This window comes from Anolis sagrei, chromosome 3 (genome assembly GCF_037176765.1).
Source record: "Anolis sagrei isolate rAnoSag1 chromosome 3, rAnoSag1.mat, whole genome shotgun sequence".
Lineage (NCBI taxonomy): Eukaryota > Metazoa > Chordata > Lepidosauria > Squamata > Dactyloidae > Anolis > Anolis sagrei.
In genome coordinates, this window is record NC_090023.1 from 199,874,418 (window position 1) to 199,901,992 (window position 27,575).

Here is a 27,575-nt window from a genome sequence, read left to right on the forward strand (position 1 = left end):
ACCATGAGAAAACATTCAAAACTGGTCCTAAATCACTTTTCTCAAGTATCAGGAAATCCTAATGAGAAGAATTCATGACACACTTGTATCTTTTTAATTTGGAATGTATTTTATATGAAAATTTAATATGGGATTGCACTTAAAATAACGTTGTCGGCATAAAAATGTAGTTTCCTATTGAGGAATCTTATTTTCTTTGAAGAAAACCCTCTTTTCTCCATAAAAAAGCCTATACACATTTTTTTTTTCAGTTTCAAAATGGAAATAGTCTGCCACTGTTCTTATAGCAGTGAGAAAAATGGTTAAAAAATTGTCCTTGCCTATTTAGACACGTGAAGTTTCCTTTTCACAGCCTCACTTGCACACATAAAAATTCTCAACTTCGCATTATAGAAATGGGGTGAAAGATGCCCATTGCTTTTCTACTTGAACTAGGCTCCTACAGAATTTCTTGAACAAGGCTCCTACAGAATTTCTCTTATAGTTCTGAATGCTGCCAGCTCACAATGCTGTTATCTGCTACTTAGCCAAGTATACTTAACTAATGTCTCCTGACCCAACCAAGCCCCAAACATGATGGAAATGTCATTCAATGGTGCTTTGATAATTAGTAGAACAGATCTCCTTCTCTCTTTGCAGCTGATAATGCCCAGTAAAGTAGGTGTCAGGGGAGTTAAGATGAAAGTAGTCATCACAAATGCAAGACAGTTACAAAAACTTACCCATAACTGTTTTGCATTAATGACCACTACTTATGATTGTGACCTATTGCCACAATTACAACTCTCTGGAGGATAGAGGATGGAGGGATAGCACTTCAGTGTAGCTGGAATTGAGCACAATCCCCAGGATGCCGAAGTTGGGAAAAATGCTGACATAATACCTCTATCAGTTGTCTGTCCTGTCTGTTTAACGACACTGGATGTATGCCATATATATGTTCTGTGATCCACCCTAAGTCCCTTTTGGGGTGAGAAGAGCAGAATATAAATCCTGTAAATAAATAAATAAATAAACTCTTTTTCTGAAACTTATTTTATGAGGCATTAGCTTTATGAGTAGAAGGTCCATTCTGCCCGTGATTAGAGATGAATTAATGATGTTAGACCAGGATCCTTAACTTAGGTGCAGGGAAGACTTTGCAGAGACTAAAGACTTTGCAAAACTACAACTCCAGGTATTAGATAGCATTGAACCAAGACAGTTAAAATGATGTCAAACTGCATTAATTCTAGTGTTAGAAGGAAAGAATGGGTATAAACAAATGATACAAACCTTGTTGGTGTGACAAATACAGACAGCAATAAAAGATAGTGGAAAAGAGACTGTGTGCAGGAGCCTGAGTTTGAGAGATGGGATAGAAAAGGAAATTGTCTTCATTCTCTTAACAGAGGAAAACAACTAGCAGCACTTACTGTTCATTAATTTCCAGTTATCTGTGTATGTGAATAATAGAATTTCAATTTCATTTAGGCAAGTACTACACTGGGAGTTCAAGGGTGGGGCGAGGAGGAAATGACTGAAGACCAGTTTAAGTTATTAGATGGAGTAGTATTGAGGCTGTTAGGCTGCCAACAAATTTCGTCAGGGCTCTAAAACCAAGTACTGTACAGTACAACTCGGTTGAGATTACTGTACAATATCCATACATAGAAGTGAGCTGTTAATCAAATTTTTAAAAAAGCTAAAATGCAAGCTAAATGTAGCTTCAGAACCAAACCATATGATTAAATGGATGTATGTTCAGTTCTTTTGCAGTTTCATACATGTGATCATCATGTAGCCTCAAACTAAAACTAACTCTGCTTCATTCCAGACTTTGAAATACGGCTGGTGAATGCTTGTAGTCCTTGTGAGGGGCGTGTCGAGGTTTATTACAATGGCACATGGGGAACAGTTTGTGATGATGACTGGGATATCAATGATGCACAGGTGGTTTGCAAAGAGCTTGGATGCGGAGATGCGGTTTCAGCTCCAGGAGAGGCTTACTTTGGTGAAGGCAATGGAAATACCTGGCTTTCTAACCTTCAGTGTGATGGCACTGAATCCTACCTGTGGCAGTGTGAACACTTGGGCTGGGGCATTCACGGCTGCCACCCCGAAGAAGATGCCAGTGTCATCTGCACAGGTAACTTTCGACAAAGTTATGAAGTGGAATTTGTAAGTATGGAATTCATCTAGTATGAGAATGAAAGCAGTGAATCTACTTCGCTTTGGAACAAACTAGCTGCCTATGGCAGCAAGAAACGCAAGAGCTTGGATGAGACCACAACTGATTTTTCACTGTCATTAGTATTAGAATTCTTGGTATTGTTTTACAAAGCAGGGATGAAAACATGGAACCAAGACATGCTAAATCATTCTCTTGGAAGCTAAGCACATGAGCCATTGTTACTAACAGAATAGAGGACCTCCAAGGAATATAAGATGCAGCACGCTGTATTTCAGACCAACTGGCAAAACCACTTAGGAGTAGACTTGTGCATGGATCTATTTTTAGCCGGTACCTTCAGGCATTTGGCTTATCCGTTTTATACCACTGCTCGAAACAATAAAGAGCCAGCCGTCACAGATTCACATTAGAAAAGGACCACATGGCAGCTAATAATGGCTCCTCCTCCTCTATTTAGCGCCACAGTTTAATCTTTTCGATTTTCCTTTATTTTCCTGATTCTTTTTATTTAGCAGGATTGACTGGGAGTTGGGGACCTGAGGGACGGTGGGTGGGGTGTGCACGTGCTTTGGGGGCTTACAAGTCACCCTTAGCTTCTTTTTTCTCCTTCCCTTCCTCTCCTTTAGAAAATACTTCTAAAAGATAATAATTAATAGTAATACCAGCAAACAAAAGGAGAAGCCCTACACTGGCAGTCTTCAGAAAGAACTTGAAGACCTGGCTGTTCCGATGTGCCTTTCCCGATTAGGAAATCTCCAATACCAAGTCCCAGACGCACTTTATTAGAATTAAGACTGCCGCACACTGCACATTGCACTGCCCTATAATCCTTACATATCACCTGTCACATCAGCACTTTTTAATCCTGTACCCTTTACTCTGGCCCGGCCCAGTTTTTATCTTGTTTGATGTATTGTTCATTGCTTGTGGTTCTTTGTTCTTTAATACTGCTTTAATTGTTTTTAATTTGCTTTAAGTGTATTGTTATGTTGTGTATTGAGGCCTTGGCCTTTGTAAGCCGCATCGAGTCCTTCGGGAGATGCTAGCAGGGTACAAATAAAGTTTAATAATAATAATAATAATAATAATAATAATAATAATAATAATAGTAATAATAATAATAAGCCTACCTCTCCTCTAGAGTAGAAAGTAAAAACAGGCAGCTTTAGGAAAACAAAAACCCAAGGAGACTGCAGGCAGGCAGTAGAGACTGAGGGGATTTTTTAGAGTAGTCCAGGGAGATAGCAATCCACTGAGCTCTAGGTCATCCACTCCTCCTTCCCTGGGCTTCCTCAAAAATAAAATGCCTTGGAAAGCTGTGTGGTGCTGCTGATGCTGTTGAGAGAAAGCACACCTTTCCTCCAGAGTAGAGAAACAGCTTTAAGAAGCATTAAACCTAAACCCGCTCTTCTCTACAAACAGAAGGTGAAGGATCCAGAAAGAGTATATTAACTCTGGTGCTTTTTAAAATCCAGATCTTAATGAAGAATATGGAAGGGGAGCCTGTGGGAAGTCCATTGAAGGGAAGAAAGGCTCCCAAGGAAAAGGGGAGCCTTGTAAGTTCTCCATTGCCACCAATGGGCTGAAAAGAGCTGTTTTTTCGGATGTGAAACAAAAATGTCCATTCGGCAGTGCGCCAATTTTAGGGAAGAACAAGAAAACAGATATAGGGGGCTTTGGCATAGTAAGAAACGGATAGCGATTCACCCAAAATGCACAAGCCTACATCTGAATATTCCTTACCTAGAAAAATTTGATCAAATTCATGGGGTTATCATAAATCAGCAGGTAACCTGAAGGCACATACTCACGTGTCTAGCTTTGCAACTTACTAGCTACCCAACAGATGCAGAGGTTTGCCTTAAGGATTAATTAACTAATTTGGTATTGAACTTTCAGAGTTGCAAGTCTCCTGCAATAAGCTGAGATATAGCCTTTGAGGAATAACAGGATCTTTTAAGTTCTAAAACTAATTATTAGTCCAGCAACTAGAAATAAATCTAGTGAAACAATGCAATTTGCATAAGTGTTTACTTGCCATGTTGTTTAAATAGGGCACCTTTAGTGGATACTCACATTTGGTTTATTCTTGAAGCTCCACAGATTTGTTATTCTTGAAGCAATAGATCAACACAAAAGTTTTTTCTGGAATCTTTCATTTGCTCTTTAGTGGAAAAAAATCGTAAAGTTACGAATTCCCACAGTTAAGATTAATAGACAAAAATTTCAGCCACTGTAATTTATGGAAAGCTTCAACTTTATATTGCCAATACAGATCATTCACAACTACTGAAAAATGATGGCCTATCCACTAGGTGGCAATATAATTTTCACTCCATAAGCAATCTCCAATAACTACTTGCTCCTTTAGTTTCTCTATTCTTACTTTCTATGCTTCCCTGGCTTATGAGCATGAGAAGTTCTGCAGGTTTGTTTTTAAGTTGAATTTGTATGTAAGTTGGAATAAGTACATTTTTAAGTTTAATTCCAGCCATTTTAAAAAATTTGGATAGCATTGGGAAGGATTAACACTCCTGTAACATTTGTTCTGCTGCCTGTGCCCAAGTTCAGAAAATTTAACCTCACTTTCTGTTCCTGTGATAATTGGGGTTTTGAAAATTTGGGGTTGTTGTGGAAACAAGGATTAGTGAGAAAGTTCCTATTGAGACCCCTTTTCATAGTCCAATGTTCCATAAATTAAATGGCTCCTGGTCAGAGGGACTCCCAAACTTTTCAGAGAGTGGGAAGTGTTACTTTTTTTGAGCAATTTGAAGCCTCCAACCAGTACAAGGAGAAAACCCAACAAAATGTTTCAAAACATTTTAAGACGCATTACAGGTTGAACTTCTTGTTGGAATTCTGATCTATCTTTTTAACATTTCTAAATCAATGAAATGCAGTCTAAGTTACTAGGCATGTACCATCATGCAGAAAGGAACAAGCAACGTTACAGACATCACAAATCCTTCTCCATCCTTCACTGTCAAATGCTATATATTGCCTCTGGAATAGCAATTTATTAAGGGAGATTCCTATCACATTAGTCATCCTTCTGTATCATGTCAGTGACTGACAATTTGAAAGGAGAAATATTTAGGTGTCAAAAGTAATACTTCTCACACAGCAAAATCAGGGGTCTCTGATCTTGCCCTACTACATTTTAAATGAAATTAATCAAATGTAATCAAATATTGCTTTCAGACAGAGAAAGGCCTGTAGCAACATGATCCAACTTTCTGTTATTTGCCATGAGGTGACTGAATTGGAAAAGTACCACCATATTAAGAGCATAGGAATGTGCTAGGGACACAGCATTCAGCAGTCTCTTCTACTATGATGGAAGGATAGAAAGTTTCCCTGTGTTTGCATAGCCATGGTATGCAAATCACTATTCACGATCATTGTATTTCGTTGGAGTTATAGGGCACTGGATGTGAAGGGCTGTCATTGTTAGCTGTGTATTGTTAGAGCAAAAAATGCAGTGCCTGCAATTCAGTACATTGACTTTGGAAGCTTATGTTAATATGCATTGACTGATTCATCACATGAATGGCTTTCTGGGTCTGGAATGAATCACCAGTAGTTCTCATTTAACTACAAAGGTCAAGCTATGCATATGCAGCAAATAGCTCAGCGGTCGTATGATATTATGTAAAAATCACAATTGGAAGGTTGCCTTGATTATTCACTTCACTTTCATAAATGGTAGAGCAAAAACCACTTTTATAGCAAAGAAAACAAAATCTTTTAATCGATACCTACCGTTGCCATGTCTGCACTGACCATTTAATGCAGTTCGAAACTAGCTTCAGACTACAGCAGCCACACAACCAATGCAAAAGAAAGTCCTTATTATGCATCAGTCTTCTGTGGTTTGAGCCATCACCATCCAGGCCTCAAACTGGTTCCGGGAATTCCTATGGAATCATCAGCACAGCGAAACCACTTTCTTCAATATCAGTTTGAAACTGATTTCAGTGATCAGTGTAGTGCCCTATATTTCCTAAGTGCAAAAGCATTTTTGCAAACTATCCCTCAGCAGGAGAAATATGGTTCCACAGCACACATCTACCAATATAGTGTACATATTCTACCTATAGGATTGTTAAAGAGTGTTGGAATAAAGCATGCACTGAAAACATAAGGTGGGGAAAAGTTCAAGAGATGCATTTCCATCAAGAAAAACACAAAGACACTGTTAGAATTATTTTAATTCAACTAGGAAAATACAATATTTCTTTTTTTAAAAAAAATCAGCATGGGGTCATTAAGCAAAGGTCTTTGGGATTGTGTGTGTACACGAGTCAGTATTTCTTTCCACACATGTTAGCTATCTATCTTTCTTTTAACAACTGCCTTTTAGGAAGAATTAAGCTATAGAAAGATTTAGCATTGTACTGTATGGTTTAGCAGTCATTCTACTTTCAAGTTCATAGTAGAAATAAAATGCAGCACAGAAGAATCAGATGTTGACCACTGAAGGTACAGTAAGAGATGGAGCCAGTAGATAATATATAGCATATATTAAGAACAGCAGAAGTATCTTGCACGTTGCATAAGGTTTTGGTTTTGTTTGAGTTTTTTTTTTTTGGTTTTTTGCCTCCAACTTAAATGAAAATTATTTTATTGGCCAACCCAGTTCCACTGAACATGTGGATTGTTGGCCAAAAGTCTACTGTTTCCTGTACCAGCACAGAGATAATATAAACAGTCCATTGCTTGCTCTTTTACAGAGAACATGAAATCCAGCTCATGTTTCAATTTAAGAATCAATTTCTTCAGGTATCACTGTTAGAATAATGTCTTCGTTGCCTCGGCGTACCACCAGGCTGAGCGTATTGTCCTTTTTGATAATGTCACTGACGTCATTGGCTGAGAGTATGGGTTGTCCATTGATGCTTATAATGATATCGTTTTCCTGCAGGCCCCCACTGAAAGACAAAGAAATGACCTTAAGAAAATCATCGAAACCTATCAGAATTTGCAAGTTACATGATCCAGAAACCTTAAGCCAGAAAACAGCCATTGTTTTACAATGCATTTGTGTAGTACTCTTCTTCTTCAAATGCTCAGTTTGGTTCCTACTATCAGAATCCTACAGTTAACATGGCCAGTGATCAAGCTGGTTATATAATCAAAAAACGAACTTTTCCAACTCATTGATTACTATATAGAGATAAACAAACCAAAAGCAGAACAATATCCAGTGGCAAATGTTCTTCAATAAAAGCAATTTGAAAAGATTATGTGGTCAGTGTTGGTGTCTCTATGGCAAGGTGCAATTGGGAACCTCCAAATACCATTTGACTTGCAATTCCCAGTATTTCTTAATATTTGCTTCTTAGGGCTGTTGGACTTGCAACTAGCCCACATCTGGATAATTCCCATTGAGGTGTATGCTATTTACTGTTATGTGCAGGTTTTGCACCACTTGAGTCCAATGGAGGAATACAAATGTGCCCTTAACTAGCAGTGTCCTACTTAAGAGTTGTCTAAACAAGACGTTCTGGATGGCTGGGTGAATGTTTTCCTTTTTTGCAGCAATCTCAGATGATTTCCAATGGATACTGTCTTCACTAATATCTCATTAGCACTCTTTTGCTACAGAAAATCCAGGGCAAATGATGTGCTTTCAAAAGCATTGGCAAAGGTCACTGCTGGCACAGAGACAAACAAGGAGGATACCACAACTATCCTCTTGTATCGTCTTGTCTCATCTTGTTGACAAACTCTGGCTCTGAGTTATGGAAACATTAACCCAGCTAACGGGATGAGACATGATTCAGAGCCTTCAACATAATCACATTATATACCCACAAAGTAGTCATAGCCCCTCATCCAAAGAGAAATGCCTTACACAAGCACTTCTTTCAGGATGGATCTTTTTCAGATCTTTTTCAGATTTGATTAATTCTTTAGAAGACCTGCCCTTTTTCAGGTTGAAGAGACTTCCTCACCCTGCTCTCTATCAAAAACAAAGAAACATGAGCTATAAAAATATACTAAAATATACAATTAATTTAGTAAATTGTTACTGAAAATCATGATCATGTGTATTGGTTGAAGGCTTTCAGGGCTGGAATCACTGGGTTGTTGTAAGTTTTTCAGACTGTATGGTTATGTTCCAGAAGCATTCTCTACTAACATTTCACCTGTATCTATGGCAGGCATCCTCAGAGGTTGTAAGCCGCTCTGAGTCCACTTCAGGGTGAAAAGAGCAGGGTAGAAATATAGTAAATAAATAAATAATAGCATTGAGCCATGGCAATTAAAGTGGTGTCGAACTCCATTCATTCCACAGTGTAGGTGCACTCATGTTGATTGTGAAGCTTTTAACCAGGTGATGTATATGGCAAGAGTGTCTCTGTGAGATCAGATTTGGAACAATGTGGGTTGCATTTCCTTCTGGCATGCTATCCTCTGATTGTTCGTGCAACTTTATCAGATGAGAGGACTAGTCCATTAATCTATTCCTTTCCCATTCTCAGCCGTGCTCACTGCCTAGTATGGAATGGATATAATAGCAAAGCCTCTCTTCTGAAGTGCGGTACTGGGAAATGAACAGATTTCCTAAAATAACACATCAAAAGTCAGATGCAGGGAAAAGTTTAGTTAATTTTCCTTTCATTAAACATCATGATCAAAGACCTATTAAGTGTTTATCCTTCAAGCTAACAAAAATAGGGTTATTTAACTTACGCCTCAGCTGGCGTGTCTGGAATTACTTCAATAATATAGGCTCCGGAAATAACGCCAGGGAAGTCTTTATGGCGGTCCTTCAGTTCTTTAGCTTTACTGTAAAAACAAAACCAATCAAATTGAATATGAATTAACCTTTATGTTAGAGTACTTAGCAATGAACTGGAACAGGTCTCCAGAAAGCCAAAAGGCATTTGAAAAAAAACTTTAAAACTGTTCAGATTTCCAAAATCCAAAGAAAGCAAAATTAATTCTGCAACTTCTCTTGAAATTTATTTCACATGAAATGTCCTAGTTCGTTGTTCATTTTGATATTTTACTGGTTTCATTTTTAAAAAAACACTCAAAATTAACTTCAAAAATTGAATGCTACAGATTTTATGAGTTTCAGACAGCATTTGACACAGAGCTTTAAGTTTAAGAGAGAATTTGACATGGACAAAGCTTTGTCATTAGTTTTTTGTCAGATTTGGCAATGTTTAATATGTTTATTCATATCAGGTTCTGTCTGAACATGCCAAATAGACGCTGATGATCTACAACAGCTCTTTGCAGGACTTTTTAGAACTTCTAGAGGAAAGGAGAGGAAAACCATATGTCCCTTGTTCTTGTTTATTTTCTACGACATATGAAATATAAACTGGAATGGCTCAGTAAGTGAAGACTCATAGGTCAACCTGCCCACACATCAACTAAACACAACTTCAGGAATGAGAGACTTAAATTCAAAGCAATATTTAAACACCTTTTTTCCTTGGAGTTCCTCATCTTCAGCTTGTCCAAATTACCCAGTGGATTTCAATGACCAAGTCGGGATTTAAATCCTGGTCTCCACAATCCAAATTCAACACCAAACCACTAAACCATGCTGGCTCTCATATGATTAAATTAGCTCTTATGAAATTTAATTCTCAGAAAATTGGAAAATAGGTGTTTGATAGGGGAAATACAGTAATTTTAAAACTTACCTAGGAGTGAGAGACACCATTCGAATGCCAATGTATTTCTTCTTTGTTACAGCTTTTCCTGTTTTTAAACAACAGCATTTAATATGTTATCATCTTTTTCATTGGATCAGAAATACTGCACATGTTATGTATAATGATGTGTTAATGTAAGCAAATACTGAACCACTTCAAAAAATAAGTGAGAAAGAACATTTTGCATGTTTCCTATACCAACAAGTAAAAAGTAAACGAGTGCATGATGTTGAGAGGTCTCTTTACAGATATATTATCTTACTAAATTAAAAATCCACCCAACCTTCAGCTATATGCTATTATCCCATTCTACTATTTTGTACTACGTAGAATGCTGTTAAGACATCATTTTGTGCATCGAAAATAACTGTCCCTGTTTTCACTGGAGTTTACAACTCCATAATTGTGTGCTTAAGGATGGACAACTCTTGACACTTCAAACTACAATTCCCATAATCCACCAGCCATGTTGGTCAGGGCTGAAATTCTGTTGTTCAGGATTTCAGCGTAGGTTTCCTGTGATTGAATAAGGTATGATACCTTTGGATTGTCGATCATGTGACTCAGTAAGGAATTTTTTAATCTTGTCCGATGGGATTGCAAAGGAGATCCCAGCAGTGACTTTCAGAGTATTAATGCCAATCACTTCGCCATCCTGTAGTAATGTGAAAAATTAAGTAAGCATAAATCATTTCTAAATTAAAAATGCAATCCTTTCTACTTTAGCCAGAACAACTATTTTGTAGGTAGACAGCTATGCTGAGCTGAATGTCAGAAAGTATAAAATCTTATTCATTTCTTTATTACAATGAACCATTTTTCCCTAGTATTGGAGGCAAACTGGCTCAAGATCTTAGTGGTAGAAAGAATATTATGCATCAGAGTCTGAGAAAATAACTTTATGGATATGTTTTAGAACATATTGCAGTATAGTAAGAAAACGTATTACAGTGTTCCTTCGCTACTTCGCGGTTCACTTATTGTGGACTTGTTTTGTGAGAAGCAGCAGTGGAACACTGTATAGAGGGAACACTGTATAGCTGCTCCTCATTCCTTCCTCGCCAGGCTGGGCACCCAAGGGGCTTCTGAGGCAGGGAGCAGTAGAGGCGACGAGAAAGAGGCGGCCACTGCTGAGTGGGCGGAGCGCCCCTACCCCAAATTGAAGGCCCCTTGGGTGCCCAGCCTGGTGAGGAAGGGGCCTCTGAGGTGGGGAGCAGCGGAGGTAGCAGGGTGGAGGATTCTGCCACTGAAGAGGGCCTCGGCAGCCTCCTCCTCACCACCTCCAATGCTCCCCGTTCCTTTCTCGCCAGGCGTGGTGCCAGGCTTGGGAGCCCAGCCTGGCAAGGAAGGGGCCTTTGAGGCGAGGTGATGAGGAGAATTCCACTGCGGAAGAGGGCCTCGGTGGCAGCCTCCTCCTCCTCTACGCTGCTCCCCACTTCTTCCTCACCAAGCTGGGCACCAGGCTTGGGCACCCACCATGTCGAGGAAGGGGCCTCGAGGCAGGGAGCAGTGGAGGTGGCGAGGAGGAGGCCACCATGAAGTAGGGACATTCTGCCCACTCGAGTGGATGGAGTGTCCCTACTTCGCGGATTTTCACTTATTGCAGGTGGTACTGGAACTTGTTTTGTGAGGAGCAGCCACGATAAGTGAGGGAACACTGTATATTCAAACATTCAGAGATATCGCTCTCCACAGAAAGAGAGCAAGGGAACTCAAGGACATAGAAGTGTTTGTTTAAGGGGATGTTAATGGTGTTTCCATCAACATTTGCCATCTTCCATCTCTAAACTTTGCTAATCTGAAGATGGGAGAGTAGGAGGAGAGTGATCTGTTTATAAAATCTAAAACATACATTAGAAATACTATATATATATATATATATCTTACCAGGTTTACTAGAGGTCCTCCAGAGTTTCCATACTGTAAATGTAGAAAAAAAGTTTTAAATATGTGATAATTTACAAACTTTCTTTACATTAGGAAATATGGCTGCTGTCCAGAATTTCTACAATCCAGTGGCCATGTCTAATAAAGCACCTATGTGCCAATAAGGAGTACTTTCAGACAAGCAGCTCTTAGTCAAAAGATCAATCAAAAGACTTTATGCTACTATTCTCTTTTTATTCCCTAATGGGTTTTCTAATGGTGAGGGGGAAAATGGTAGAAGTGATGGGAAAGTATGGGAGGGATAAACATTGAAAACAATGTTATCTGAGCCTTCTGCAAAATTCTATAAATGAGGTAGGACAATTCCATGATTAAAAGCATCATCTGGAAACTTTCCATAATCTAGATATTACAATATCACAAAATGTGAATAGATTCTTCCAGTATTGTAAGTGTAGTAAAGTAAAATCTCAATGAGAGGTGCAGTGTTCAGAATTTAATGAAAGAAAGTCCCTAAACATGTAGCCTAACCGTTGGGAAGAGCAAGAAGACCATTCAAAGAGAACTGAATTGGAAAGTTGGCTGAAGCACATTGAAGACCAAACTAAATATTACAGTAGCCAAAATAAAGTTCTCTTGTATGAAGATACTTAAGGAGACTGTCACTGGAAAGCTTTACAAGGTAGTATGCTTTTGTACCTTATTCAGAACCCAATGCATTTACACCGTTACTTTGATGCCTGTCTTCATATATATACTTTACGTTTTAATTCAGTCAACTTCTTTGGCAACTTTTTACTCCTTTTAAACTAAATCCACAAGACACTTATTCCTTTATTTCCTGACCTTGCTACAGAAGCATAGGAAAATATGGCTGTTTTCTTAATTCTGTAGACAGCTAAATTGCAGGAAGTTAGTTCTTGGACAGTTAGATTTAATATGTTATGTTCCTTCAAATCTAGTAGAAGAAGCACTGCAAGTCAGCATTTCTTTATCTTAGTTTGAGAAATGCATCATTAAAAAAAACCAAAAACAAAACAAGGTTTGGGCAAGCCATAATGAATATTTAAAGACAGTTCAAGAATACATCCTGCACTTAATAATTTTAAAAGAGTGCTGTGGTTTATTACTGAATATTTGATAATGCTTTTAAAAGAGTAAACATAAATTTTAATGTAAGTCATTGTTTTTGTTCCAAGGAAGAATGGAAAGAACTGTTTTGTTAGATAGGCGCAAAAGTAAAGACATAGCAAAAAAAAATCTGCTGATATCACCTCTTTTGAGGTCAGAAGCATCAAGTCGGGGGGAAAGAGCATTGTGAAAAGTGACTTACATTAATAATGGCATCTGTTTGGATATAGTCCATATCAGAGTTTCTGAGTCCCAGTTCTTTGCCTCCCCTTTGAGTTGTGCTAACAATACCAGTAGTCACTGTATTCTGGAGAGAAAACGGGCTTCCAATGGCCACCACAAATTCACCAGGGCGTAACTCTGCCGACCGCCCAAGCAATAAGACTGGTAGTTTCCCCTGCAAACACAAAAAAGAAAAAAATGTAAACCAAGAACAACTCAAACATTTGGATGCTTAAAAGGCATCAAGAGATGAGAGACTTTTGTACGACGGCGTTTGAACAGTGAATAACAGCAAGTGGGAAGAAGACTTAGGCAACTCGTGACAATGAATTGACCCAGACTTCAATTTGGTTTTTAACTGGCATGTTTAATCAATTGTTTTTAATGTTTTAATTTATCTGTTGAATGTTTTATAATGGTGATGGCATCGTACGGTGGTTGTTGTGAGGCCGCCCTGAGGTGCCCCCCCCCCACCCCGGAAATATAGTAAATAAATAAATGGCACCAGCCAGAAAGAGACTTTTGTAAGATGGCATCAGCCAGAATTGCTAGTGAACAAAATATGGTAAAAATATGGCAATTTGAGATATTCTTAATAGGAATCTTCCTAGAATCACTGTATGGTGGAAACAAGAACTATTCTCAAATACATCATGTTTACAACATAGGAACATGCAACTGGGACACTTGATATAATAACCAATTGAGATTATGATAATATATGTCTAGAGACACCACATGGAAGTTTTGTGTATAGTATTGAGCTTCATGGAGAACAGCTGGAGTTATCACTAGAATTTCACAACACCACTGATGTGTGTGTTTAGTTAAATATGAACACAATACTATGCGGAAAATCCACACCTGACCCACTCAATCCCCACTTACTGGGAGCAGCAGCTGCAGTTAACAGGGGCCTATCCTCCTATCACTTGAGACACCAGCTAGTTTCTCCCTAATTGACAGGGAAAAAACCCCCAAACTCAACGATCACAGCAACTGCTGCATGGCAAGTACCAATTGGGGGCTTTCAAAATTCCTCCGTATCCATCTAGATGTGTTTAGAATTTCCTGAGACAAATATAGCACTTTAAGAGTTTTCCAAAAGACATTCTGGAAGCAATTCAGCCAGCTAGAAAAAGACTTCTGATGGACAATCTGAATCAGCTGGACTGAGTAATGAAGTATCCAGAGACACATCCTGTGTTATACAGTACTCACATTTAAAACGGCATGTTTAAACCACTAAAGTTTAAAAAATTACATTCCAAGATACGAAGCATACTTTTATCATGCCTTTTAAATCTTGCTTTGAATGCTAAACGAAGCAGGGTTTTACAAAATAGAAGTCTTAGAAAAAGAAAAAACTACAGAAAAGGAATAAATATAGGACAAAGTAGGTTTGGTGGTGGAAACACTGTGTCAGGCGTAAAGGAAAATTCAGGAAAATAGCCCATTTCATGATTCACCAGTAGCAAAGTCGAAGTGATAGTCTTACATATGATATTCTCACATATGATATACGGCCTTGGCCCAGCCTACCTGGAGCGCCATGTTCCCCCTATATATACTGGGGCGAGCATTGAGGTCAAGCGGGGAGACCCTTATCTCCACTCGGGCCTTTTCCAAGATGTGCCTAAGCAGGACCAGAGAAGGCTCCTTCTTACGACAGGCACCAGCACTTTGGAACTCCCTTCCAGAAGAACTAAGAGCTGCCCTGTTCCTACTGAGTTTCCAGAAGGGGGTAAAGACCTTCCTATTTCAGGAAGCTTTTAACTAAAGATGGATGTGTCAGGGCTAGGATGACTTTTAATAAGTTTAATGAGTTTTAATGGGTAAATCTTCTGTACATCATTATGGGGACCAGAACGGGAAGATGGTAAGGGGTCAATGTAACTGTGATTTTAATTATGTTTTTAACCTTTGCATTGTTGTTTTAAATTGTTTTTAAATTGTGTTAGATTTTAGCCTGTTCTTGTAAGCCGCTCCGAGCCCCAGGGGAGTGGCGGCATATGTTTGAATTATAAATAAATAAATAAATAAATAAATAAATAAATTGTATGGTTTGATCTATTACAAGCTGCCTTAAGTCCGCTTGGCGGAGAAATGTGGGGTAAAAGTATCTTAAATAAATAAATAAACAATAAATATTCTGCCATCATTCCCCCCTTTCTGGTTTCTTGAACATTTCCAATTCCTCTACCCATTATTAACACTCTTTCCATCAATGTGTTTATGCTGCTGAATATGTAAAATGCCAACTAACTATAGGTAGATGTGGTTTATTAATATCATAATTATAAATTAATATAGTTGCATGAAGATATCGTTCTTCTAAAGAAATTGTGATTGTTAACCTTCAAAGATGTAAATCAGCTTTGTTTATATACTAGTAAATCTGAGTTAAAACACTTTGAAATATATCACTTACACATGCTATCTCCAAAACATCTAGAGAAGGGGGAAATTAGGGGGACCAGAAGACTGAAATACACTGAAGCAGAAAAATGTGTTCTATAACCTGTCTAAAATAGGACATCTATCAGATCAGCAATAAATCTCCTGAGACAGACACACATTTTCATAGCCGTAGGATATTTCTGGCAAGAGAAATGAACTATATAATAAATAGTTGATGAGTAATGCAATTATCTTCTGTTGTGCTGAGTCTTCAAGCCTGAGCCAATAATGGGTGAAATCTTAATTCAAAGTCAAATACTGTATGAGCTGGCTCAGGATCATCTATGTGATTCAACATGCCTTCTGGAAAGAGTTAGCCTTTTCTTTGTGGGGTTAAAACAAAATTTGTTGCAAAATCCCTTCCTCAGCAGATGTTATAAAACATGGTTGCAAAACAAAATGGGGAGTATATAGAAAGTTTCCATCTTTTCTTTTTGTAAAAAAAAGACATCTATAAGCAGAAATGTCTTAGTTTGCTCTTGGGATAAGACTGCCACTCAATGTGGCAACAATTATTCACTTATATAAAGCAAAGTCTTTTTCTTTTCCTTTTGTAAAAGGGTCCAGTTGACCTCAAATGTTTAGCCAAACAACCAAATAAATCAGGAACTTAGAAAACTATCAAATGGTTTTCAGCTAGCTTGCAATGTGAACATAAAACCAGCTTAGCCCAAAATGTTTTTGCATTACAAGTATCACTCTTCTGTATTAATTATAATTAGACACAGCCATGAAAACTAGGTGGGATGTGTTGAAAAACCATGCATATGGCCTTAAGGCAGTGGTTCTCAATTTGTGGGTAACCAGGTGTTCTGGCCTACAACTTCCAGAAATCCCAGCCAATTTACCAGCTTTTAGGTTTTCTGGGAGTTGAAGCCCAAAACATCTGGAGACCCACAGGTTGAGAACCGCTGCCTTAAGGCATACATTCTACAGCAATGGTTCTCAACCTGTGGGTCCCCAGAGGTTTTGACCTCCAACTCCTAGAAATCATAAAAGCTGGTAAACTGGCTGGGATTTCTGGAAGTTGTAGACTAAAACATCGGGGGACCCACAGGTTGAAAACCACTGCTCTACAATAAAGGCTCAAAATTGTTTATAAAGTTTATTCCTCCCAGATTTAAAGGGGGGATTGTTTTTCCTTTAAATGTGCAACAAATACAATCCATAGATATGCAGATACAGGACCAAGCTTTTGAAGTGTGCTTCACTTCCTTAGAAATTATTGGCACTCCTGGATATCACATTTTGGTGGAAAGAGGGTTCTGACTGAGATAAGTGAACCACCTATTTGGTATTGTCATCAGTTTACAGTTCAGTTGCAAATTCTTGATGCAGATAAATAGTGATGTTGAGGAACTACTTGAAGTTTACTTCCAAATTCAGTATCCAATTTATTGCCCATTAACTGCCACACACAAAGTTTAAATAATGAACTGTCTTTTCAGTTTGAATGTGTTTATCTATTTAACTTGTTTATGTGGAGCAGAATTTTGTGTGTGTGTGTGTGTGTCAGAAGCGACTTGAGAAACTGCAAGTCGCTTCTGATGTGAGAGAATTGAATGTCTGCAAGGACATTGCCCAGGGAATTGCCAGATGTTTTACCATCCTATGGGGAGCTTCTCTCATGTCCCCACATGAGAAACTGGAGCTGACAGATGGGAGCTCACCCTGCTCCCCAGATTCAAACCGCTGACCTTTTGATCAGCAGTCCTGCCAGCACAAGGGTTTAACCTATTATGCCACTGGGGGCTGGAAACAAGGGTCCTCCATATATTGTTGAGTTGCTACTGCCATCAACACTAATCAGCATAAGTATAGGATAATGGATGTTGCCATTCAAAACATCTGGGAACCCCCCCCCCCCCAATCCCTAATGTAGGGTCATCACTATTCAGTCCTTTAAAGGTAGTTAATTCCTGCCAAAATGACTAAAAACAAAAAAAAACCAGTACATTTAAAAAAACAGAACCTCTTGCTCATAAAGGGAGCATTGGAAAAGGGCAGGTGGGAGGGAGAGGGGAACTATTTTTGCAAGTAAAATCTATTGGACCAAATTACTTTATAATTAAAATGCAGAGCTTTATAAAAGCATGGCATGACATTATATGCCTTCCAGCATACAATAAAGGGTGATAGTCTGGGCATGCCATTGATTTAAATCTGTGTGCCCTTCCCTCTTTTCCACACAGTGCTGAGTCACTGACTCATTACATAGCCCAGAGCAAACCATAACCATTTGTTTCTCTCTCTCTCTCTCTCTTTTTTTTTTTTTTACAATTCCTGCATTATTGTGTGCTTTCATACAAGGTTCATACAGCAAAGTCTATCAGATTTTTTTTTCAAATTCTGAAAGCCAGGATGGCTTTTCAACTCATGTGCGTCACAAGCTCTGATGCTCTGGACACTGCATTTGTAGACTCAAATACTATCATGCTGCTCTCCACACAAAGGAATCTGGATAGTCAAGGGAAGCATTCAGGAACCCAGACCTACAATCATTTAAGTACGATGGGGATCTTACAATAAATATGTGCCATCCCATGAATCCTGTTCCTATGAAGGAGAAACTATTACCAAATTGTCTCTCTTGCTCTTCTCTTCCAGTGACCCCAGCCATGACTATTAATTGAGAACTAAGTAATATCGGACTAATGCAAGATACTCCACTTAGGCAGAAAAAAATGATACAGCAAAGATACAGAATGGGGGATGCCTGGCTCGACAGTAGTACGTGTGAAAAAGATCTTGGAGTCCTCGTGGACAACAAGTTAAACATGAGCCAACAATGTGATGCAGCAGCTTTAAAAGCCAATGGGACTTTTAAATGGCTTCAAATAACAGAAAAGGAGATTTCACCTGAACATTAGGAAGAACTTCCTGGCTGTGAGAGCTGTTCAACAGTGGAATTCTCTGTCCCAGAGTGTGGTGGAGGCTCCTTCTTTGAAGGCTTTTAAACAGAGGCTGGATGGCCATCTGTCGGGGGTGCTTTGAATGTATTTTCCTGCTTCTTGGCAGGAGGTTGGTCTGGGTGGCCCATGAGGTTTCTTCCAACTCTTTGATTCTATGATTCTATGTGATAACTTGTTTGTTTCACAGTTATGTTGGAATGGTAGAGTATTTCCAATACTCTGGAAACAATTCAAGGGGAACAGATTTTGTTGAACATTCATCACATAAGTGCAAATTAATCTATATACCAAATAAGAAAAAATGGCCCTCAGCCCAGACAATAGTTTTTTCAGCAATCTCTGAAATGCTTGCTGCCGTTTACTCCAGATCTACCAGATAGTCACAAAAATGTCTTCTGGATAAAACTACAGTACATATTCAGGCGCCAGGCACTACCATACCCACTTGTGATAGTATTCAAGAATGCTAAAAATCCCATAAATACAACTGCTATTATTCAGTTTACAAAGCAGCCCTGGACTCTGACTATATGCTTGTCCCAGAAATGTTGAATGGTGGTAATGGAGGACTAAAAACTAGAAGAATCAATATATCCTTGTAGATCTAAACATCTAGTATCCAACTTCTTCTAGGATTTAGGACCTATTCCTTTCTCCATCTATCCCTTCATCCTGCCTTCAGGTACTTAATTATCAGTGCATGAGAAAACATGTAGCAGCCTTAACTGAACAGCAGTGATCTGGGAGAATAAATGACGTCAAGACTTAGAAAGACCTTACTATATTAAGGAAGGAATTCCATTTTATTTGTTAACACAATGCCAGGGAAAACAGTATACTTCCAACTTCAATATATTCACAGGCTTATAATACTTTCACACACTCTGCAAGATTCCTACTGTATCAGTAATATACCAGTAAGAATGCAGCAGAAAAAAGACCACTACTTTCTCCTGTGAGGTCATGTGTGATTACATATTATTTCATTATTTTTAGTATAGAATTTTCTTTTTAATTGTGTTTTATACTTCTAAGTCTATATCTGAACTATTTTAATACTGTGATTTATATGTTGCTGCATTATTCTTTTCAAATAGCAAGTTCTTTTTGTTCCAATTTTGTGAGAAAATCAGGATACAATAAATATAACATTAACAACAACAACAACAACAACAATGCTGCATGTTGGCTGTACTCTCAAACATGTAACATGATGTTCAATTACTCTAACAGAAAACCTGTACTATGCCAATGTCCATCAAAACAAGCCCACATGCCCCATCCTTTACTAATACAGTAACAGTACTATATATGATACCAAGAGAAACATTGTGGTTGGAGGTATTTTTAAGTTACTATATTTAAAAATAAATTAGGAGAACTATAATATATTGCTCAGCTGGGAATTTTCCTCAGGCTATGTAGGAAGCTATATAATACTTAATATACTCTACAGCTTTTAAAACTTTACAGTTGTAACCATCTTACTAAACCAATATACAAGATGTAAAGGATTTTATTATGCTCCTAAACCTGAAAGTGTTAGGTGAAGCATGAAAGAAACTCAACTACATATCCCTTCTGAACAAACAGAAGAATAGCCTACACTTCCAATTAAAATCTTTTAATTTTAGCAAATGGGAATATTCCTTTGTGGCCTATTAAACAGACACAGTAAAAGCAAGAACTTCCAAAGGTACTTTTAAAAGTAATTGATTGAAGTGACAGTTCAAATCAAATCCCAATAAATTGGTGGCAATTTATTAGAAGTAATCCTCCTCATTATAGTTCAACCCCCCTTATCTACAGAATCAATAATGATGGTTTCAAATACCCACAAATATTAAAAAATATTCCTCTGTGGAAATATTTTTTGGGCCGTATATAAGATAAATCATGGTTAACAAGCCCACAGATAAGGAAAACACAGGCCCCTTCTACACTGCCATATAAAATCCAGGTTATCTGTTTGAATTGGATTATATGGCTGTATAGACTCATATAATCCAATTCAAAGCAGATAATCTAGATGATACAGCAGTATAGAAGGGGCCACAGGCAATTAGATCACAAAAGGAGTGAAATTATCTTTTAGATCAGGGGTCCTCAAACTTTTTAAACAGAGGGCCAGGTCACAGTCCCTCAAACTGTTGGAGGGCCGGATTATAATTTGAAAAAAAAACATGAATGAATTCCTATGCACACTGCACATATCTTATTTGTAGTGCAAAACACCACTTTAAAACAATACAATAATTGCAATGAAGAACAATTTTAACAAATATAAACTTATTAGTATTTCAATGGGAAGTGTGGGCCTACTTTTGGCTGATGAGATAGGATTGTTGTTGTTATTGTGTGCTTTCATGTCATTTCAGACTTAGGTTGACCCTGAGCGAGGGCCAGGTAAATGACCTTGGAGGGCCGCATCCGGCCCCCGGGCCTTAGTTTGAGAACCCCTGTTTTAGATCTTTATAACTGCAATACAACCTAACAACAGCTTAGATATTACAAGAAATGAATACCAAGTTTTTTTGTTTATAACTGCTGTATATACTCAAGTATAAACCTAGTTTTCAGCTCTTTGTTTAGAATGAAAGCCCCCACCCCTCCCTCAACTTATACTTGAGTGAGGGTCTTGGAAGGAAGGTGGCTGAAAGAAGGACTTCTGGCAGCCCTGCACCTTCCTGCCAGGATCCTCACCTCTCTGCACAGCAATCTAGCTCTGCTTCTCCTGCTCTTCTGCAAAGTGGGCACCTTCCTCTCCTCTTTTGCCACCCAGCATGCATCTTCCTCTCCTCCTCTCTTGGTCCAGTGCGCACCTTCCTCTCCTCTCTCAGCGCCAGTCTTTCCCACTTTCTCTTATTCATATATACACAGCATTTTCTCAAAAATGTATGGTTAAAACAAACTATGGTGATTATTGGAAGGATATGTAAGCACATTTAATTAATTAATGTATTAATGTATTGGTATCTATTTTTATTTAGAAATTTACCGGTAGCTGTTGCATTTCCCACCCTTAGCTGATACTCGAGTTAATAAGTTTTCCCAGTTTTTTGTGGTAAGATTAGGTGCCTTGGCTAATATTCAGGTCAGCTTATACTCAGTATATACGGTAATTACTTTTTATCTTGGGTGGAAGTTCAGAATAGGGAACAAAATATAATCCCTCAGTCCTGAATTAACATTTAGTATACATAGCTGACCCAAGCCATTTTAGGACCGAAGAAATCATGGTTCCTTTCTCATCCTATGCTCAGAAACAATTGGACTAGACATTGAATCTTACGACAACATGATCACTAAGACTATCATCCATCTTCTTTGAGGGCAGTAGGCTGATTAGGAGGGGGGATGAAGGACAAAATGTACCGTACAAACAACTTTGTCCTCTAGAGAGGAAAATGACCAAGAGACTCAAGAAGAATGGTTGTGAAGCCACTTCAGTCTGTTGCTCCACTCTTCCAAATGGTAGGGACTGGGCCTTCCTAGACGCACTAGGAGCAATCTTCCAGGAGCCTTTGGAAACCCAATATTTTCATCGATAGTATGCATGAATGGTGTTGAACAACATCAACAGCATGGCCAATGACTGGAAAAGGGAATCAAATTATGTGCTTGGGTATCGTGAAAAATATATCTCCACTCTTAGGTCCCTTCCACACAGCTGTATAAAATCCCACATTTTCTGCTTTGAACTGGAATATATGGCAGTGTGGACTCAGATAACCCAGTTCAAAGCAGATATTGTGGGATTTTTTGCCTTGATATTCTGGGTTATATGGCTGTGTGGAAGGGCCCTTAGTCCGGCCCTATCCTCTCCACAGAAATTGTAGGGAGGTTATTTGCTTCCATTTTCGTGTCCTCAGCTGATTTGTTTTTATCAATGCAGTGTTTCAGGTCTATCCCATTTGGTTCTCAAAAGCAAATGCGAACTTTTGCCCTTCCAATTTCTCTCTCACCCACTATATTCCTTTCTATTTGTCTGATCAGTTCATGTGGTTTTCTTGCCCTCTGTTAACACTGTGGTTACTGAATTTGTGTGGCCAGAGGGAATTTGACTTTTTTTCTTGTGTACACAGCCTTTGGAAAGCAGCAAAGCAAACTCTGTATGTTTATTCATAACTGTGCTACTAGCCAACAGTTTTAAAATATTTTTTAAACCAGTTGAATTTCAGAGGTGCCTCTTTTGAAACATGTGGAAGTGATTCTGACTATAAAAGATATAACCTGACCTCAGAAAGCTTCATCTCATATGTTTACTTTACAGTGGTTTTAAGAGATCTAACGCACACAGACTTCAAAAAAGAACACAATATAATTTTTCTTATTATTTTCAAATTGTGGTAATAGTTGCTAGTTATTTTCCAAAAAACATTTGGAAACAGACCTCCCTCAAAGTACATCAAAGTAAAACTTAGCAGTGAATTGAGGGTGGAGAGGTGAGTAGGAAATTGGATTTTCTGGCACAGAATTACAGAGATGCTTGAGCGTATTAACCATATACTAGATCACAGAAAGAAAGACAGACATATTTCTATTCACAGACTGCAAGCAAGCAGACAGGTAAGTAGCAAACAAGCAAGGAAGTGAACCTTACTAGTTCTTCAAATTTGTAAGAAAGCTTGTGTATGTTAATGATGGTCATCATAGGGATGAAACCATGCAAGCCTCCAGGGGACAGACTATGAGACTGAAGAGCCTCAATTTTTGACAAATCACAGTCTAGCATTGTATGTGGACCCCAAATGATGGTTAAATAAAACTGAAATGTAAATTACTTGAACCTGTTGTCTTGATGTATTGCCGAAGGCTTTCATAGCCGGAATCACTGGGTTGTTGTAGGTTTTTCGGGCTGTATGGCCATGTTCTTGAACACCCGAAAAACCTACAACAACCCATGTTGTCTTGTTTCAGTAAATCGTATTTTCTGGTATCTGAGCTTTGCTCAGTTCAGCCACAATATCAAGGTACAATGAGTCAAAAGCAGAACTAAAAGCTTCTTCACAGCTGAACCAAAGGACAAGCTTAGGTCGAATTTCCCACCTAGCCCCCTTCAAAAGAATCAAACATAGATAGTTTTCACAAATATTTCTATGCTTGTGGCTTTCTTCTGTAGCAGCCTCCATGTGGGAGGTCTGCTCAATTCCATTCATTTTGGCCTTCAATCAGATACAGTGTAATCACAGGATGTGACCTGTGTTCATGTTTTGTTGGGCTTGTTTTCTCCTTTTGTTACAGTTTACTCTTTCAGGGGAAACAGGAAATTTTAATTGACTATTTGTGGTTTATTTTAGTCACTGTTGCAGCTTACGGATTATTAAGGTTTGCACATATTGGCTGGAAGTTGTGTCTTTATCTGCACTTACTCAGACCTTGTAGAAGGAGGTATCCAATACCTCCTTACAAATAGCCACCAACCTAGGAAGCTACAACAACCAAGAAGATGTTGTATATAACCTTATTCCTGCAGCCATTGGCTGATTGCAATGGTGTGCCTAGACTTGCTCTGTCTCCTCTTGAGTTCTGAGGAAAGAGCAACCATAAGTTGGGAATTTGTGTTCAAGAACTGGTACAATAGGAAGCATGGCCTTAGACCTAAGCTGATCAGAGGCTATGGAGTGGATCCATTCCCAGCGGATCCATTCCCAGCAGTTCTGCACCAGTTGCTGATATATACCAAGGGAAGCAACAGGACAGAGGGGACAGCCCATGTCACATTTGCCATCTCTTCTACATATGCTGGTGGAGACTTAAGCAATGTAGGAACCTGGACAGTTGTTTCCAACCCATGAAAAATGAAGTTGTAGGCACTCGTGTGGATGAAAATATTTCTTACACTTAATGGGTGGAAATAGAAGAAAGACTATGAAAATACATCAAACTGTTACAGTACTCAAAGGGTTCTGACAATTAAAGGGTAATGTGTCGTTATTTTATCTCTTCTCCTTAGTAGATTTTGGCAGGTAAGAGAACACTTGGAAAAAACAATGGAAAAAATAAATAAGAGGGATGCAAATTGATAATAATAGTGTTTAGACTTCTCATATATTTCCATGAACTAAACCAAACAATTACCGTAGAAAAAACTCCATCCTGAAGCACTCACGGTGCAGAATTATCCTGTATAATATACACATCAAGATCCATACCGGCAACTCAGTTTTTCAGTTCTGCTGTTATACATTTTTACACTGGCTGTAAATATAATTTTTCCAGTTTAACACTGCTTTGTGATAACTATTTTTTACACTCAAAAAGAAAATACATTGTCATTTTCCTGCTGTCCTATCCCTTACTGTTCTCATTACTGTCTTAAAAAATACAGCAAGTATGTGTACTGAGCTATCTAATGCCTGACAGTGCTTTTTGGAAATTTTGTGGGGAGAAGAGAAGCTATAGCAGGAACATGAAGGAAATGCTAAAAAAAAAAAAACTCAAAAAGCAAACAGATACAAGTAGAATCATAGAGTTGGAAGAGACCTCATGGGCCATCCAGTCCAACCTCCTGTTAAGAAGCAGGATAATCACATTCAAAGCACACACAACAGATAGCCATCCAGCCTCAGTTTGAAAACCTCCAAAGAAGCCTCCACCACACTCTGGGGCAGAGAGTTCCAGTGCTGAACAGCTCTCACAGCAGCCCCGTAGCCAGGATTTTGTTTCGGGGGGGGGGGCTGAGTTTGGTTCGGGGAGGGGGGCTGAGTCTGAGTGAAAGAGGGTCTACCCTAGCAAACCTTTTGTATTGTTACCCCAATACCCCCATGCATATGGGATATATTAAGCATGGTGATCAGAACATGATATGAATAAACATAACAGGATTTTGTTTCGGGGGGGGGGGGGGCTGAGTTTGGTTCGGGGAGGGGGGCTGAGTCTGAGTGAAAGAGGGTCTACCCTAGCAAACCTTTTGTATTGTTACCCCAATACCCCCATGCATATGGGATATATTAAGCATGGTGATCAGAACATGATATGAATAAACATAACAGTTTAAATAATGCACCAGTAAGGCCTTCTCGCAGACCACCATGAGAATTTGGGGGGGGGGGGTTGAAGCCCCCCAAGCCCCCCCCCCCCCCCCCCCCCCGGCTACATGCCTGTCTCACAGGAAGTTCTTTCCAATGTTCAGGTAGAATCTCCTGTCCTGTAACTTGAAGCCATTGTTCCATGTCCTAGTCTCCAGAGCAGCAGAAAACAAGCTTGCTCCCTCCTCCCTATGACTTCCTCTCACATATTTATCCATTGCCATGTCTCCTCTCAGCCTTCTCTTCTGCAGGCTAAACATTTCCAGCAATTTAAGCTTCTCCTCATGCTTCAGCTATTTATTTGAACCTGAACTTCATCTCTGGAAAATATTTTTAATTCCCCTATTAGTACCAAAGATGTATATTATCTAAAATATTTATTACACTGACAAATATTTTGAATAAAAATCAAGACTGTTTAAAAGTCATGTGTTCTGGGGAATACAGAGAAAAACTTCCAAATTATTTCTTTGAAGATATGTGAAAACATATATTGGGTTCACCCTGGGTCACACACCATTTATAAACAGTCTAGAAAGAAGTCTAGAATTGTCACTTTTCATTGGTATTTATAAGATTGCTCTCTTACAAGGTCAAAATGCAGTTGTCATTTTCATTGCTAGTTATTCCATTGTGTGATCACATTTAATGTACATTGTCCCTAGTCGTGGGTAGTTTCAGGGTCCATTTGTGGCAATGAGAAATTATTTAGACCTGGCAATATGATGCCACCACTAATTACGGCAGATCACTGAATGAACTAAATATCTGAATCATTGTAAGGCAGGCCATGCTGTTGCTTTTTCTAAAAGTAATTATTTCTTCCCCACTCGGTAACAAAAAAAGGAAAAAAAGAGGGAGCAATCATAATTATTAAATAAGATTCATTCTCCAAGATCTCGAATTCAAATTATCCAATTCACCATGTACCCCCCTGTAGGTTTTGTCAGCACAATCTTATGGAAACAGCAAAGGGAAGTCTTCAGAGGTCTGTTTTTCATTTACCCTGAATACTTTTCCATGGAAAGTAGGTTAGGCAGTGGAAACCAGTTCGTTCTACTGGTGCCTGCAATTTAATGCTTTATTTAATTTCTTTTCCTGTTTAAAAAAGCAGGCTGCCCTAAGCCAGGAGAACATCACTTAAAGGAAAATTGTATGCATGGGAATGCAGGAAGAGGACTATTTTAGAAATGTCAGCAGAGTGGAATCTTAAGAGCAAAACGCTGTGCATTTTTCAAACCACAGACATTCCATATCCCATGATAGTCCTCTTATCTAGCCAAAGGAAGAAATGCTCTGCTTCAGTTTCAGAAACAAAATGATAGGAAGGATATATTAAGCAGTTATTTAAAGGGAATTAACTATTCTAGTCAGCTAAAATATTTCAAGTCTATGCTGAGTTCATATTGCATAAACTAAAAAAAAGGACTGAACAGGAATATTTCCTACAGTGTATTATTTTACTCTTTCCAGAAACAATACATAAAACAATCCAGGAAGCAATGCTTAAAAGGAAATTGCTGGACTCAGCTACTGCACACTTCCTCTGTTCATCTTTGCCAAAAGATGAAACTTGCAGCAGTATCCACCATAGTCAGTAAAATATCTAGTTTTGTATTTCCTATACAGTTAGAAACAGAGCTTGGAAATGTTTTTTCTACTACAATTTTTTAAATTTCAAAGACAGGAGCTCACTGAATCAAAACTGTTTGCAAAATAAGTTGGTGTCAAGAAAAGCAGGACTTCCCTTTTATATATGTCGTAGTGAGAAGTAAAAAAAAAAATATCCTAAACTCCCCCGGATCACAACACAAACATGAATCAAAATTACTAAATACTATGTATTTATCAGAAGGAGGAACCAAAACAAGGAACCATGATAATCATAATGGCACATAACATTTGATAGCTCCTCCATCTCTTTTGATACTACTCACGCATCACTCCAGATTTCACTCCCCATTCAAACACATTCCCCAGCTGTTTCGTTCAACTGTGCATTGGACTCAGCTGCTGGAAAATTGACTTATAAAAAACATCTTCGACGCCACTACGGCACCAACGGGCCCAGGAGGGCCTC

General features: G+C 38.6%; 2 protein-coding genes across 2 annotated transcripts in view; one reads left to right on the forward strand and one right to left on the reverse strand.

The window, feature by feature from the left end:
* Positions 1-2,181, forward strand: part of LOC132770143 (deleted in malignant brain tumors 1 protein-like) — a 54,697-nt gene extending 52,516 nt beyond the window's left edge. Inside the window, exon 21 of the mRNA XM_067466269.1 lies at positions 1,817-2,181. Within this exon, the coding sequence (XP_067322370.1) occupies positions 1,817-2,181 (365 nt within the window). The remainder of the gene's footprint in view (positions 1-1,816) is intronic.
* Positions 2,182-6,366: 4,185 nt separating this feature from the next.
* Positions 6,367-27,575, reverse strand: part of HTRA1 (HtrA serine peptidase 1) — a 60,780-nt gene continuing 39,571 nt past the window's right edge. Inside the window, exons 4-9 of the mRNA XM_060768576.2 lie at positions 13,073-13,267; positions 11,740-11,772; positions 10,393-10,507; positions 9,841-9,898; positions 8,873-8,968; positions 6,367-7,104 (exon numbers count right to left, since the gene is read on the reverse strand). Of these exons, the coding sequence (XP_060624559.2) occupies positions 6,936-7,104; positions 8,873-8,968; positions 9,841-9,898; positions 10,393-10,507; positions 11,740-11,772; positions 13,073-13,267 (666 nt within the window). The 3' untranslated portion in view covers positions 6,367-6,935. The remainder of the gene's footprint in view (positions 7,105-8,872; positions 8,969-9,840; positions 9,899-10,392; positions 10,508-11,739; positions 11,773-13,072; positions 13,268-27,575) is intronic.